The 14,262-nt window shown below is 47.1% G+C and overlaps 1 protein-coding gene across 1 annotated transcript in view; it reads left to right on the plus strand.

The window, feature by feature from the left end:
• Window positions 1-280: 280 nt before the first annotated feature.
• The window catches only part of Tbxas1 (thromboxane A synthase 1), a 155,460-nt gene continuing 141,478 nt past the window's right edge, over window positions 281-14,262 (plus strand). Inside the window, 1 exon segment of the mRNA XM_055602072.1 lies at window positions 281-564. Within this exon segment, the coding sequence (XP_055458047.1) occupies window positions 529-564 (36 nt within the window). The 5' untranslated portion in view covers window positions 281-528.

Genomic DNA, 14,262 nt, shown 5'->3' on the forward strand with positions numbered 1-14,262 from the left:
CCGCTCTCCTGTTAGTAACAGGTGACTCTTCAGCTTCGGCTGACCAGAAGCCACTGAAGATTAATTGAAACAGATCACATGAACAGCTCTGATACAGTCTTTTAAAGACTCTCAAACTTTCCTCTGAAATTTCACAAGGCAAGCCTCTACCAACTGCATGCAGTACCTTCCAAATTCTTTCACAATCTCCTACAGAACAGCCTACTAAACTTTTCCAGGCCAAAGTTCCAAACTCCTTCCACAACCTTGTGCAAAAGAATATGGTCAGGACAGGGCTAGCCATACCTCATGATCCTGGTCCCAACTGCTGTGTGAGCTACTTTCTGCCGCTGTGATAAAACGCCACGACCAGAAACTTATGGAAAGAAGTTCATTTTGGTGTATGGTTGCAGAGGGAGGAGAGTCCATCATGGTTGGGAGACATGGCAGCAGACAGGCATGACAGCTGAAGTGGGAAGCTGAGAGCTCAAGCCTTCAACATTAAGCAGGAAGTGGTGAAAGCAAACAGGAGACGTCGTGAAACAAGAAATGCCTAAAGGTGGCCCCAGCATTGTACTTCCTCTAGTAAGTACACCTTCTTTCTGCAGGGTCCACAGCCTCCCCAAGTGTCCAGATTCCCAAGCCTGTGGGGGCACATTTAAACCACCATAGCTCTACAGTGGAACATCATTTCCCGCTGTGACAGCTCACTCTAAGGACACCAACATGTCCCAAGTTCTTAACCTCAGTTAAAACTTCCCCGCCCTTCTCTGCCTCAAGTGTCGGCAGGCTGAGTCTCTAATACGTTAGGTCGCGGGCACTATTGGACATGTGTCATAGCCATTATTTATGCAGCATGAGTAAAAGTATTGGGTTGACTGATTATGATCCAGTGGTCCCATTTTATAGATGCAGAAATGAAGGTCCAGAGAAATTAAGTGAATGTAGCCGTTTCGGTAAGCTATCGCTGTATAACAAGCGGCCCCTAACTCAGTCACAATTACATTTAGTTTCCCCACAGTCTCTGTCTTAGTTGGAGTAGCTCTGTTCTGGGCTGAGAGTGGGGTTTGTGTTTGCTCCTTGTGATTGTCACAGGGCCGAGGTTTGAGGAAGCCTGTTCTAGACCATTGCAGGAATTCAGAACACAAGAAGAGGAAACAGCAACAGGATGAGGTCTTTGTTTCAGAGCTGCATTCTGGTTGCTTCTGCCTGTACTCCATTGGCTCAGCAAGCTGCAGGTCAAAGCCTAATGAGAATGAGCCGAGGGAAAAGTACCTCCCTGTAGTGGGAGGTACTGGTCCTGCCTGAGCCAAGAACGCTGCTGTATAATTTGGATACAGCAAACTTGAAGAATTGACAGCCTTCAATTGTTCCAAGTCCAAGATTACACATTTGAGTCTTATCTCTGGCCAAAGACAAAACAGCAACAAAGCTTATCAATCAAACAAACAAAAACCCCCACTTAAGACTAAGGGACATTTGGATTTTTCTTATAAATGAAAATAGTGAATTTAAGTAAACCAGATACCAAGACACTGACATGGAGATGGAAGGGTCATGGCAGGACTTGGCTGTTGAGAGGTTGGCATCAAGAGTTCCTGAAGCATCCCAGAATTCTGTGTCAGAATCAGATTGGACCTGGGCCTAGGAATTTCCAGCCAAACAAAGGATGGAGGGCAGGGACTGCCTGATGGAGGACGGGGCACACTATAAGGGAACCCTGAGCTCTCAACTCCAGGCGAGGACAGTAGGATGAGGGGAGGCACTCCCAAAGGTGGAGGCCTGAGGAGATCTGGGTGCAGCGTACTTGCTGTGTTTGAAATACGGCAGCAGTGTGTACCCTTGCCAACTTGCAAGCTGCGGTGGAGGACACGTTTGTTGTTCTGCACCAGGCAGAAAATGTATGGATGTAGTTATGCCAAGAACTGTCTGAAATGCAAAACGGTGCCAGAGATGCTTTCATAGTCCCACGGGTGCTAGAGCATCCTGGATCATTAAGGGTAAAATGTTTATTTCTTATAACTACCTCTGTGTGTCAGCTACTGGCTTTTAGAAGAAAGGAGACATCCTCTTGTCCAAGACCTATGGCAAACTGTGAATTTCACAGATAAAAAGGGGCTCCTGTCACACTTCATGCTCCTCCTTGCCATGTGCGTTGTCCCTTCTCCCTGGGAAGCTGCTGGGGAACCTGAGCAGCAGGGGCTTTGTGATCCAGGATCAGACACCAGGCGCCATTGTCTTTTTTCCTCTAAGAGAGTGCTGACTAAACCACCTAGAATATGGGTTAGTGTTGTCAATAATACGCAAGAAAACCAAGAGAAAATAGGAAAGTAGGACATGCATTGTGAGCCCAGAGCAAGACGCTTTTGGAGCAGGGTTTCTTTCTGCCTCTGTCCTGCTTTCCCACCAGAACATACACACAACACATGCCATATAACACACACACACACACACACACACACACACACACACACACACACACACCCCAGATACATACTAACCACTCCCCCATAGCCTCTCCACACGTTACACACTACATATTCACGCAACATACACATTACATACATGTACATGGCATATATGCCATATACATTACACACATAATATACCCACATGCCACACATTGAACATACATAGTACATGCAACTCATACACATGGAGCACACACTTAATATATGCACCCCACATATATGCACTATACACACACAACACACAACACACACACGCACAATGCATACCATGTATGAACACACATTGTATACACACTGCACAAATAACACATCCACACATTCCAACCACATGTACTGCATAGTACCACATACACCACACATTAACTGACAGTTCTGATGGTCCTTGGAGTAGGGTGGACAGTGTGTCCCTACAACTCCTGTCCCCTGGAACGTCACAGTGTAACCATATTAGGAAATGGGTCTCTGCAGATATAAACCAGTAGGGATGGATTAGAGCGGCCCTAAACCCAGGCCTATGCTCATAAGACAGACATTCTGATACAGATCCAGAGAGGGTGTGCCACTAAGTGGAGGCCACTGGCAGGATGGAGACAGAAGTTTGAGTGGCATGTGTTCAAGCCTGAGAAAGCCAACAATTTGCAACTTCTAGAAACTGCAAGCAGAGGTGAAGGCTGCTCCCAGACTCCTCTGAGGCACTTGGTCCTGCCAGCACTCAGTTTTACTTTCGGCCTCCAGAAAGGAGGGAGGGGTCCCCATTGCTTTAAGTCACCCAGGGTGTGCAATTATGTGAATGCCTGAGGAAAAGAATCCGGTCTACTCACCCCAGGAGGCAGGGCCAGCAAGGCAGATGCCTGGCTTGAAGGAAGGGGCCTTTGTCTCCCCTGAAGCCTGCCCACAGGCCAGCGACCAGTCCTGTGGCCTCAGCGTTCCTCCCTGTACAACAGGCAGATCCAGGATGTTGGTGGACATTGAAGGGCATGATGCTGCCAGGTGTGGTGGCTCAGACTGGTGATCCTAGCACTTTCGAGGCTAAGGCAGGAGGATTGCCTTCAGTTTTAAACCATTATGGACTAAGTAGTGAACTCAAGCCAGCCTAGACCACAGAGTGAGATCTGATCTCAGTCTCAAACAAAACAAACACTACAGAAAAGAAAACATAGGGCCCAGTTTTCTCACGGTTTATCATTTTCTCTTTTAGGGCAGCATTGTGCCTGACTCATAAGAAGGCTTGGTACTGTCAGCTGTTATGACCCTAAGACTCTCTGACATCTCCAGATCCATACAGTCCAGTTTGAAGTGCCCTGATTTTACTTTTCTAGGAAAAGCAGAGCAGATTGATGTGGCCCTCTGGTGATGTGCAATGGCTTCCGGGCAGTGCCCAGGACAGAAGAGCCCAGTGATATTCTGTAACACCTCTTCCAGGAGGGAGTGGCCACAGCCATGACAGGGCTGATGGAAGTTTGGAAAGGCCCCACTGAGGGAAGAGGATGCCCTCGCTTTGCATCTGTTGCCCCTGGGATGCAGGTGTTGGGCTACCCCTGCCCTTCCAGGGCCTTGTATAGCGTCCTCCCCTTCTGTACTAGGGAGAGTCAGCAGGTCCAAGAAACCGCATCGGAGCTTATGCCCTGTCACATCCAAGACCAGGTCATGAAAGTCTCAGGCTTCCACCGTGGGCTCTTACTCCCTAGGACTGTTTAAGCAGGGGAAGCAACACCCACCAGAAACAGCTATATGTGTTTGCTGCAACAGAATCTCTGCTCACCTGGCTTTTGGGGAGACCCTGACCCCCAAACCACCCTGCTGCTCTGCATCAGATTCCTGATCCTCCCAGAAATGCTGGGCTAGAGATGTATGTTGCTTAACTCATTTAGGTCTGTGAGGGAGTAGTCTGTTACACAGCATTAGCTAACTGATACAGTGGGTGAGATAAGGGCTAGATGGGGAGCTGGGATGGGACAAAAAGCAGTGATGACGGAAAGGATGTCAAGGTACAGGGACCAAGCCAGAGGCCGGAATTACTTCATTGTTCATGGTGACGGACCAGGCAAGTTCTGCGGGTCTGAGCATCTGGTCCAGCGCTCAGGGAATGAGAACATGAACATCTTACATAGACAAGCAATGGGCACTGAGAGTTGGTAATCGTGGGCTGTAGCTCTTGCCTTTAACTTGGCATCATCCACTTGCCACTGGATACATAGTCAATGTTTGCAGCAACGAGATGATGAGAGACCAGTGGACAAACTTGCCAAGAACAAGGTCATGATAAGGATCTTTGGATAGCAGCAAACAAACAAGATGCAGTGGTTTTTTTTTTTTTTTTTTTGAGACAGGGTCTCTGTATATAGTGCTAGATGTCCTAGAACTCACTAAGTAAACCAGCTGCTCTTGAACTCACAGAGATCTGCCTGCCTCTGCCTCCCGAGTGCTGGGATTAAAGGCTTTTTGAATGCCTACTAGGTTAGATCCAAAGCAACTTGGAATAATTTTTGTGCTCCATGACAGTACCCAGTGCCTCTTTGTACTGACCATGGAAGGCCAGAGATGTCTAGCTCAACTGGCTAAAGGCTTTTCCTTCACTCTTTCACATAGGCCACATGTTTGTGTCCTGATTTCAAGTGTCAGGGTTCTGCTGACTCAGTGGCTAATCTGACCTGTGGGGGTGATAATCTTGTGACAATGACTGTCTTTCCACAGGGAAATAATTTAGAGAAGGAAGAGAGTGTGGCTTTCTGCACCCTTGTCCCTGAAGATGCTTTGGTTTCCAGGCAATTCATTCCTTTACATATATAAAGCAGGAGACAGTAGCGTCCTAGAGAGAAGTATAGGCTCCACAGCCAGACAATCTGGGCTCGAATCTTAGCTTTGCTTCTTGCCAGCTATGTGTCCCTGGGCTACTTACTTCATCTCTCTGAGACTCAGATTTTCCTTCTCCAAAAAGGACATGGTAGGGACACATCCCACCCAGGTGGCGGGGAGGGGAGGATATATGCTCCTATCTAGGAAGAATTCCATGCCTCCCTCCACCCCTGCACCCCTACAAGACTCAGCTTGGGTTCCCTTATCAGTGGAACACAGAGGCTTGAGCCCCTGTTGCCCTCTGTGGGGTCTCACTTAAGTCTGGTGGAGTTCACCTTAGGTGCATGTCCCTCTTACATGACATCATCTTAGCGTTCTTTAAGGATTTCATGAAATCAAAGAATTAGCATCAAATGGCTAAAGCCACCAGGCTGGAGATAGGTCAAATGCAATAAGTCATGAACATCGGCAGGATTGCACGCCAATAAACCATACCCGTATTCTCCTGCTTTCTCCAGCAAGCCTTTCCACCGTGGGTGTCACGAAGCCCTTTGCGTGCTTAAGACGGGCATCCCGGGACAGGAGGCCAAAGAGTGGGACTTGCCAAGTGGAGGAGGAGGATAAGATACATCAGGGGAGGGCAGACAAGGGGAACGGGCAGCTGGGGTGTAGACCACAGGAACAGGGTTGGTATGGCTACATCCCCAAGAGGGAAGGTGTCCCTTGGAAGTATTCTAGGTGCCTCCCTTGACTCACCTCAGTCCTGGCCTTGGAGAGGAGCTTGTGTCTAAGCCCAGGGCAGGAAACAGGTCAGTATAACTAGAAATGTGTAAGATAGTCTCAGTCTAAAAGGAGTGATGCTGGAAGACAGTCATGGCTCCCCATTTGTTGATCATAGGAGATGCTTTTTCCTGTGTCCTCTGCATGGCATACATACTTTGTAAGTGCCATTGATGTGAATTCTGTGGCTTTTGGAGCCCCAACTCTGCTGAGAACACAGGAGCCACTCAGTGTGACTAGCTTCCTCAAACCCACACAAAAGCCACCCTGACCTTGTGGTCCACCAAAGTCTCTAGATGCTTTTCTGTGAACTTAGGGGAGCTGGGAACTCATTTTTCTTGCACTCGAGAAGCTTAGAAAATATCTACTCTACCTGAACTTCCCGCTGTTTTCATGAAAATAAAGCCCGTGAAAATGCATGCCTGAGCCTTTTGATGCATTAATTAAGAGCCCCATAGCTTTCTTGTTTAACTGAGGGCAGCTACCGCGTCTGGGGTTATTAGCAAAGCGAGAGAGCCTTTGTCAAGCTTGACAAAGTGATTAATATAGACTGAATTTTGGTTTCTCAACAGCTTTTGATGTGCTAAGATTCCCCAGTGAGGACATCAACAATTACTTAAACAAGCCACTACCTCCAGACATTGGCTAACCTCCAAGGCAGTGGTCTGAGCCCTGACCTTTCTGGGAGGAGCAAGATCCTTTAAGTGTCTCTGTGGTGATGCCACCTCTGATCTGAGGTGACTGCATTTTCTTCACTTCTGCAAAGCTCTGTACCCTGCCCTCTGTCCCCAGCACCCTCTGCTTGCCTAAGGCTCTGGCCCCTTTGTATGTTCAAGGTGCAGAACTCAGAGCTGGGAGAAAGCGGGAGGTCCCAGTTCTTAGAGACTTGTCTTACTCAAGGGCTTTTCAACTCCTAGAATCAGCCAGATGCAGGCAGAGGTTGTGGGACGTCATGTCTGGGCCTCTGTCTGCTGACCCAGCAGTGCTAACTGTGAGACTGGAGAGGTGGCTCAGCAGGGAAGAACATGTGGGATGCTTCTAGAGGACCCAAGCTCATGTCCCAGGATGCACAACTGACAACTATCGGTAATTCCTGTTGCACGCTTCTGCGTGCACCTGGTGCACACAGACTCATGAAAGAACACACACGTAACACATAAAAAATTAAGCACAATTATAGTTTATTTATACAGCAAAGCAACTTTCCGTGGTGTGTGTGTGTGTGTGTGTGTGTGTGTGTGTGTGTGTGCGCGCGCGCGCGCGTGACAGTGAGCTTTCGTAGGTGCACATATGTATGTATATGTGGTGGTCAGAGGACAGACAACCTGCGTCATTTCTCATCCCACAAGTGATGTCCAACCTTTGGACGTTGCAATGATGTCGTCTACAAAGTCCACACTTGTGCACCACACAATTGAGTTTAAAAAATCACAGAAAGCCTCATAATGTTTTAAGTAGCAATTTTGTGTTGTGTTGGACCCAATTAATAGTTATCATCTGCCAATCTATCACTTGTATGTCAACCTATCATCTGCCCATCTACTTATGCACCATCTATCATCATTGGTTTTTCTGGTCGATGGAGTAGCTTAGTCTAGATAAAGTTAGAAAAATAACTAATATAAATAACTAATAAATAACTAATAAAAATAAAGTTAGAAAAAAAACAATACTCTTTAAAGTATTGTTTAAAGTATTTAAACAATTAAAGTATTGTTTAAAGTATTTAAAGTATTGTTTAAAGAGCCACCCCAGCCACCCCAGGAGTATTTCATAATTAAAACCACTTAACTGGCACCCTGACATCATTCGATCGCTGTGTTCTGCTATATACTAGAAACAAAGTACTCACACCAGGACTCAGTCTTCTTGAATTCTCACTGGCACAGAAAGGCAGGACAGCACCCCAGGATCCTTTAGTGGCTGGAGGTGTGATGTCAGAGACCTGGGACTCAAGACAAGATGGCGGCTGACTCTGGCCTACCTTGCCCATCCATCCCAAACCACCTCATCCCATCCCGGCCCACCTCAAACCCACTTTCCTAGTGGGTGTTGGCTGGCTCTTTCATATGGGGCTGGGTTTTCATGGGGCACCCATCAGTGAGCACACTCAGTGGTCAGGCTGTCTCTCTGAAGCAATTCTGACATCCTGTGGCCTCCTTCACCCCATTCCTCTTCAGGCACCTTTATGTTGTTTTCCCTGGCTATGATGTAATGCTCACATCTCTTGATCTAAAGACAGACGTCTTAGAGAGAGGGCCTCGTTATCAGGACCTTGAGTTTTTGTTTTGTTTCAGTTTGTTTCCAAACAGCTAGCTTTTGTAGGAAACAACTTAGCACCATTTACCATATTTTCTGATTCATAACTACAGCTCAGTAGTCAGCAGAATAACTGAAATAGAAATGATGATAGATTCTACCTGAGGATGCATCCTGACAGGGGCCACTTCTCCCCAATGCAAATGATGAATTCACTTCTGCTGTCTGCTGTTGAACATGTCTAGGCATTGAATGCCTGGGCTCAGGGTGTGGTAGCAGTGATCTCTGTGATGACGTGGCGTAGGGCTGGTGAGTGGGAACACACAGGGGGCCACAGCGGAAGCAGTTACCAGCCTGGCAGCCCTCTCCATTCCTACCATGCTGGTGCACTAGCCCTGAGGGCCACACAGGCTTTCACTCCTGCACTGCTTCCCTCCCTGTGGACATGCCATGACTGCACCTTGAACTAAACCCAAGGTCAAGTGCAGAGCAGCTCTTCGTGGTAGGGACACAATGGCAGGACACAGAGGTTCATCTGGCCCATGCTACCACATGAGCTTTGAGAAAGGACTGAGGTCTCCTTTGCCATTCTCTGGCCATCTGGTCAAACCACCAGCCAGGCCACGGGTAGCTCCATAAACAGACCACATTTTCACTGTACCTTGCTTGGACCAACCTTGAGAGCCCTGTCTTTAAGATTCTAATGTGTGCCTCACCTTACGTCTGTCACTGTAAAGAACTTACCATCATTTGTTTTTGTTTATGAAAGTGATCTTGGTTTTCACTCAAGGTTATAATATAGAGCTTCCTTTGGGAAGGAAAAGGGCACTTTTACAAATAAAAATGGAATCAGGAGGTGATAGTACTGATTAGACACAGATATCATAACATTTGTGCAGGTCTCTCTCTCCTTCTCCTTCTGTCCGTCCGTCTGTCTGTCTGTCTGTCCCTCTCTCACACACACACATTGGATTTAGAAGAGTACAAGCATTAAGCCTGTGGGTCCATGTTGAGTCTACTGACTTTCCTGCCTGAAGACTTAGTATTAAAATGGAAAATAAGCAAACTCTCTGGACTATCATAAGCATTAGCTGGTGACTCCTTTTAAAACTATGATGGTTGCTGGAAAATGCTTCATCTACTTGGCTGTGTAGACCATCAGAGGCTGTTTCTGGTGGGGGCGGCCTGCTGGCCTCTTGCCCCTGGCCCACAGCTGCACCATTGGTCTGTCTGAAGAAGTCCATGACAGTTCCTGGTCCTGTCCTCATCCAAGCACGCTCCCTTTTTTAGCACGTCCCCAAAGAAAGTCTGGCTCTCTCTACAGTGCTCTCTCTATAGTACAAATGGTACCAAATTGTCCATGTCCTACCTCATGAACTCCACCTTCCCTACCAGCAGCTAGGGTTTGGAAGCTATGATTCAGTTGAGAATTTTCTGGATCCTGCGGTGGATCTAAAATAATCACAATACTTCTTATGTTGCAGGGAAGGGGCTCTAGATTTTGTCCTTTTTTGACACTTATATAATTTTATGTTATGGATGTTTTGCTGGCATGTATGTATGTATATGCACCAATGTGTGTCAAAGATGAAAAGAGGGCATTGGATCCCCTGGAGCGGGGGTCACAGATGCTTATGAGTCACCACGTGGGAGCTGGGAAGCAAACTCCGGTCCTCTGCAAAAGCGGTGAGTGCTCTTAGCATCTCTCCAGCCCTGTCCTGAGATCTTGAAGGAAATGGTTGGGTGGAGAGATACAGAGGCTCTCTTAGCAGGCACTCCAGAGAAGTGAAAAGGGGGAAAACAATACAGTGCCTCTGTGCTGTGGGGTTTGAAGAGTTTCGTGAATATTTAGAGGTGGGTGGAATATTCATGGAGCAAGTCTCTGCCTGTCTTCCTCCCAAGTCACAGTGGGCCAGATTCTTCTTTTAGAGTATTTTTTCCCACGACCCACTAGAAAAGCCCACAAGAGGGGTGTGTGTGTGTGTGTGTGTGTGTGTGAGTGTGTGTTGAAAACAAAAGTGCAAGAGAATTATAAAGAAGCCACCATCTTCTGTGGCTGCAGGCCCTTCATTCGTGCAGATGTGTGACGCCTTGGTTTCTGATACAGCAGTAACTTCAGCTTGGAGGTTGCCTAGCCACAGGGGCATGTCGACCATCAGAAAACTCAGCCACCGTCTCTGACTCCTTGCCCAGTTACACAGAAGGGACACAGGAGTTCTAAGTGAGAGAAAAGACAAGTGATGAGTGGAAGCACAGACTGTCATGGTCACCAGCTCAGGAGGCTCCAGGAGGTACAGGCCTTGGCTTTAAAGACTTTTAAAGGCATTTAAGACTGATTTTGTACTTACAGCCTCTAGAACCACAAGGTGGTAAATTTGCATTGTTTAAGCCAGTATGTTTGTGGTTATTTGTTATATCTGCAGCTGGAAAGTACAGTTGGAAAAGAGCTAGCTTATTTTTTTTAAAAATGGCTTCAGTTTCTGACTTGAAAATGGTTTCAGTTTCTGACAGGATTCACCATAATGTTTACCTTTTAGAGAAGGCACCGCCATGCATGTAAAATGAATTTAATTATAAAGGGCTCAATTAATGAGCCTCCAAGTCTACTTCAGTTTTCAACAGTAGGAGAAGCTTCGGCTATGGTATCAGAGTCAGTTGTTTTACATGTCATGAAGGTGATGCCACATGCCTGTGTCATTTTGAACTCATGAATTTAAATACGTTTAATGTTTTGAGTCATTGTAATTATTACCAAATTGGTTAGATTTCTCAACTTTGACATAGCCATGCCTTCCTGGTCTAAAGTCTAGGTGTCAGCAGAGCTGGCAGCTCCTGAGGTTCCAGGAGAAGCCTTGTTCCTTGCCTTGTTGGGGTGGAGACTCAGCACTCCAGGCTTGAATGCTTCATTTTGCTTGAAGCCAATGGGGTGGGGATGTCTAATATCCAATTAGGAGGAGCTTTCACAGTTATAACAACTATACAACCTGCTAGGTCTCTGAGGCGTCTGGTTTGTGCCTGGGTGAACTGCAGTCAAGTGGGCTAAAGAGCAATTGTTGTAGAGGGGGGATGGAAATTGCTTAGTTATTTTATTTAATGTTTAAATATAGTTGTTTCAGTTACTTTTCTTACTGCTGTAACCAAATACCTGACAAAGAACCACTTAGTAAAGGAAGGGCCCAGTTTGACTCATGGTTCAGGCAGCATAGTCCAACATGCAGGGAAGGCACGGTGGGAGAAGGGTGCTTGCTCGCATCTTGGTGGAAAGCAGGCACGAGGATGCACTCAGCCAGCTCAGTCTTTCCCCTCCCTATTCAGTCCTGGGATTGAGGGAGACTCTTCCCCCCCTCAGCCAATCTCTCTAGAATTTCTCACCCCCACACCATAGCCGTGCCTCAGCAATACTCGGGTGTTGCATAATCTAATCAAGTTGACAATAGAAATAGTTTAATTCGATCATTGTGTCACGATTCTGCTGCTGTGATAAACTGCCATGACCAAAAAAGCAACTTATAGAAGGAAAGGTGTGTTTGGGCTTACAGCTCCAGAGCCCATCATGCCATGGAGGCGTGGCTCCACGCACAGGCATGGTGGCAGGAGCAGGAAGCCGAGAGCGCCAACTGCAACCAGAAGCATGGAGCAGAGAGAATGGACTAGAAGTGGCCTGAGGCTTTCAGTCCCCAAGCCTACTCCTAGCATCACCCCTGCTCTAGCAAGTCTGTACAGCCCAAATAACACCGCTAACTGGAAAACAAGTGTTGAAACGCCAAGACTATGGGGAACATTTCTCATCTAAACCACTGTAATGGTTGATGTTTACACTGCTGAGTAGACATTTAAAATGTGTGTTTCTGTTGGGAGCCGACAAAGAGGATTGGAGCCCAATGGAGAGAGTGGAGCTGGAGTCGGAAACGTACAAGTGTTGACCTGTCAATGGTATGGTGACAGCTCAGCAGAAGGAAAGGAGCCAGCAGCCCATAAGGCTGGAGGAGTGACGTCAAGGAAATAAAGAGGGAACAGTGTTTCCCAAATAAGTGCCCAGCTACATGCAACTACCATTGAGAATTCAAGAGCTGGAGGGCACTCATGGAATTGACAGAGTTAAACTCATCTATGACCTTGACAAGAGCAGTCCTTTCTCACTCTGCAGGTGTAGCAGCTTAGCTGGAACAGGTAGAGACAGGATTGAGGGGGCAGAAGGGGACAGTGCATCTCCATTTCAAACACTCTTTGCTGAAAGGAGGGCCGAAAAGTGAGGCTGCGGGTGGATTCTCAGGCTTGTGCTCCCATGCTTTAAGATGGAGAATACATTTGCATTGTGGTAGGAATGGCCAAGTGGAAGGGAAAGATCAACACACCTGAAAGAAAGAAGATTGAGGCTAACAAGCTGATTCAGACACACACTGAGGGAAACCTGCAGGCCAGACTGGCCTCTGACTGGCCTCTAGCATTCAAAACGTCAGTCCATTTGTCCTATTCCCATTAAGCACCCTCCAGGGCTTGGGTATGTAGCCCAGTTTGTAGGGTGCTACTTGCCTAGCACACACAGAGCTCGATCCTGACCTCTGCATTGTCAGCTGTGGGGCACATGCCTGTAATCTCAGCAGTCAGGAGCTGGGGATGAGAGGATGCCAAGTTTTAAGTCTTCCTCAGCCCCATAGCAAGTCTGAGGCAAGACTGCGCTATATGAGATCTTGTCTCAGACAACAATCCCTCCCATCCCCCAATTTAGCCAAGTGGGTTTTTTTTTTTTTTATTTAATCTAAATAATGGGCCACACTCCTATGTAAACACCATCAAAAGAGTGCTGTGGTTTTGAGGAAAATGAAAGACTGGGCAGCTGTAACCTTTCAAATTTAGCCTTACTGTAAAAACAATGCATATGATTTATTTTGATTTTTTTTTCAAGACAGGGTTTCTCTGTGTAGCCCTGGCTGCCTTGGAACTTGCTCTGTAGACCAGGCTGACCTCGAACTCACAGAGATCCGCCTGCCTCCGATAGAGTTTATTTTGAGAAGAGGCACTCTATGCTTCGGCATGTGGCACTGCAGGATTTGTGTTCTGTAGCCTGCAGTGATTGCCTTAGACGCAGACAGCAAGCCAGTTTTCTGTGGGGCAGTACGTATGTCTACTGTCGCTTCCTGACTTAAGTATCCTTACTATAAACAGTGACAGATGTCCAGAATGGTAGTGGCAGGCATATTTGCATTAATCCCTGTCAGAGGAAAGCTGTTCTAAATATCACATGGTGATCACAGAATGGCTGCGTAGTACCTGCTTTTCACACCGCCATCCCAGGCCACCTGCACCAACTTGTGTTGGATGGCGCAGAACTTAATGACATAAAAGACAGATTTCTTTTATGATGACAATGTTGAAAGTGACAGGAAGAAAAAGAAATTTAAGATATTTTCCTTGACTGCCTGGAATGCTCTTGTGAGCTCCCCTGCTCTCAGCTTCCCTCGGCTGCTCTCTCAGGAAACTGGTTATCTCTCAGGTCTAGAAGCTGGAAGTCTGAGATCAAGGTGGTGTTGCCAGAGCCAGGCTCCCTCTGAACCCTGTAGGGTGCACCCTACCTTGTCTTTCCATCTAGGAGAAGTTTTTAATGACCTTTGACCTCCCTCTAAAGACATTCACACTAACCCTATTTCCAGATACAGTCGGGTTCCAAGGTCCCAGAGGCTAGGACTCAACTTGTCTTTTGGAACTTAATCACCCCTTACCTGGAAAAGTCCATGGGCTTGGGCGTCTGGCAAGACATTTGAACGTCAACTTTGGACCTGGGGACCAGAGCACATAAAAATGGGTTACAGAGAAGGAAATGAGCTGGACACTGGTAGTGGTAATATCCCACTATAGCTCTGGACTCAGGGACTCTGGCTGGTGAAGGCCTCACCTGGTCACTTATGCACTCGAGTCCAGGCTGCAAGCGAAATTTGCCATTGTGCACAGGGCACTCTCTGCTGGTGCCATATGCTTG

This window comes from Psammomys obesus, unplaced genomic scaffold, assembly GCF_907164565.1.
Source record: "Psammomys obesus unplaced genomic scaffold, mPsaObe1.curated_primary_1811, whole genome shotgun sequence".
Taxonomy (NCBI): domain Eukaryota; kingdom Metazoa; phylum Chordata; class Mammalia; order Rodentia; family Muridae; genus Psammomys; species Psammomys obesus.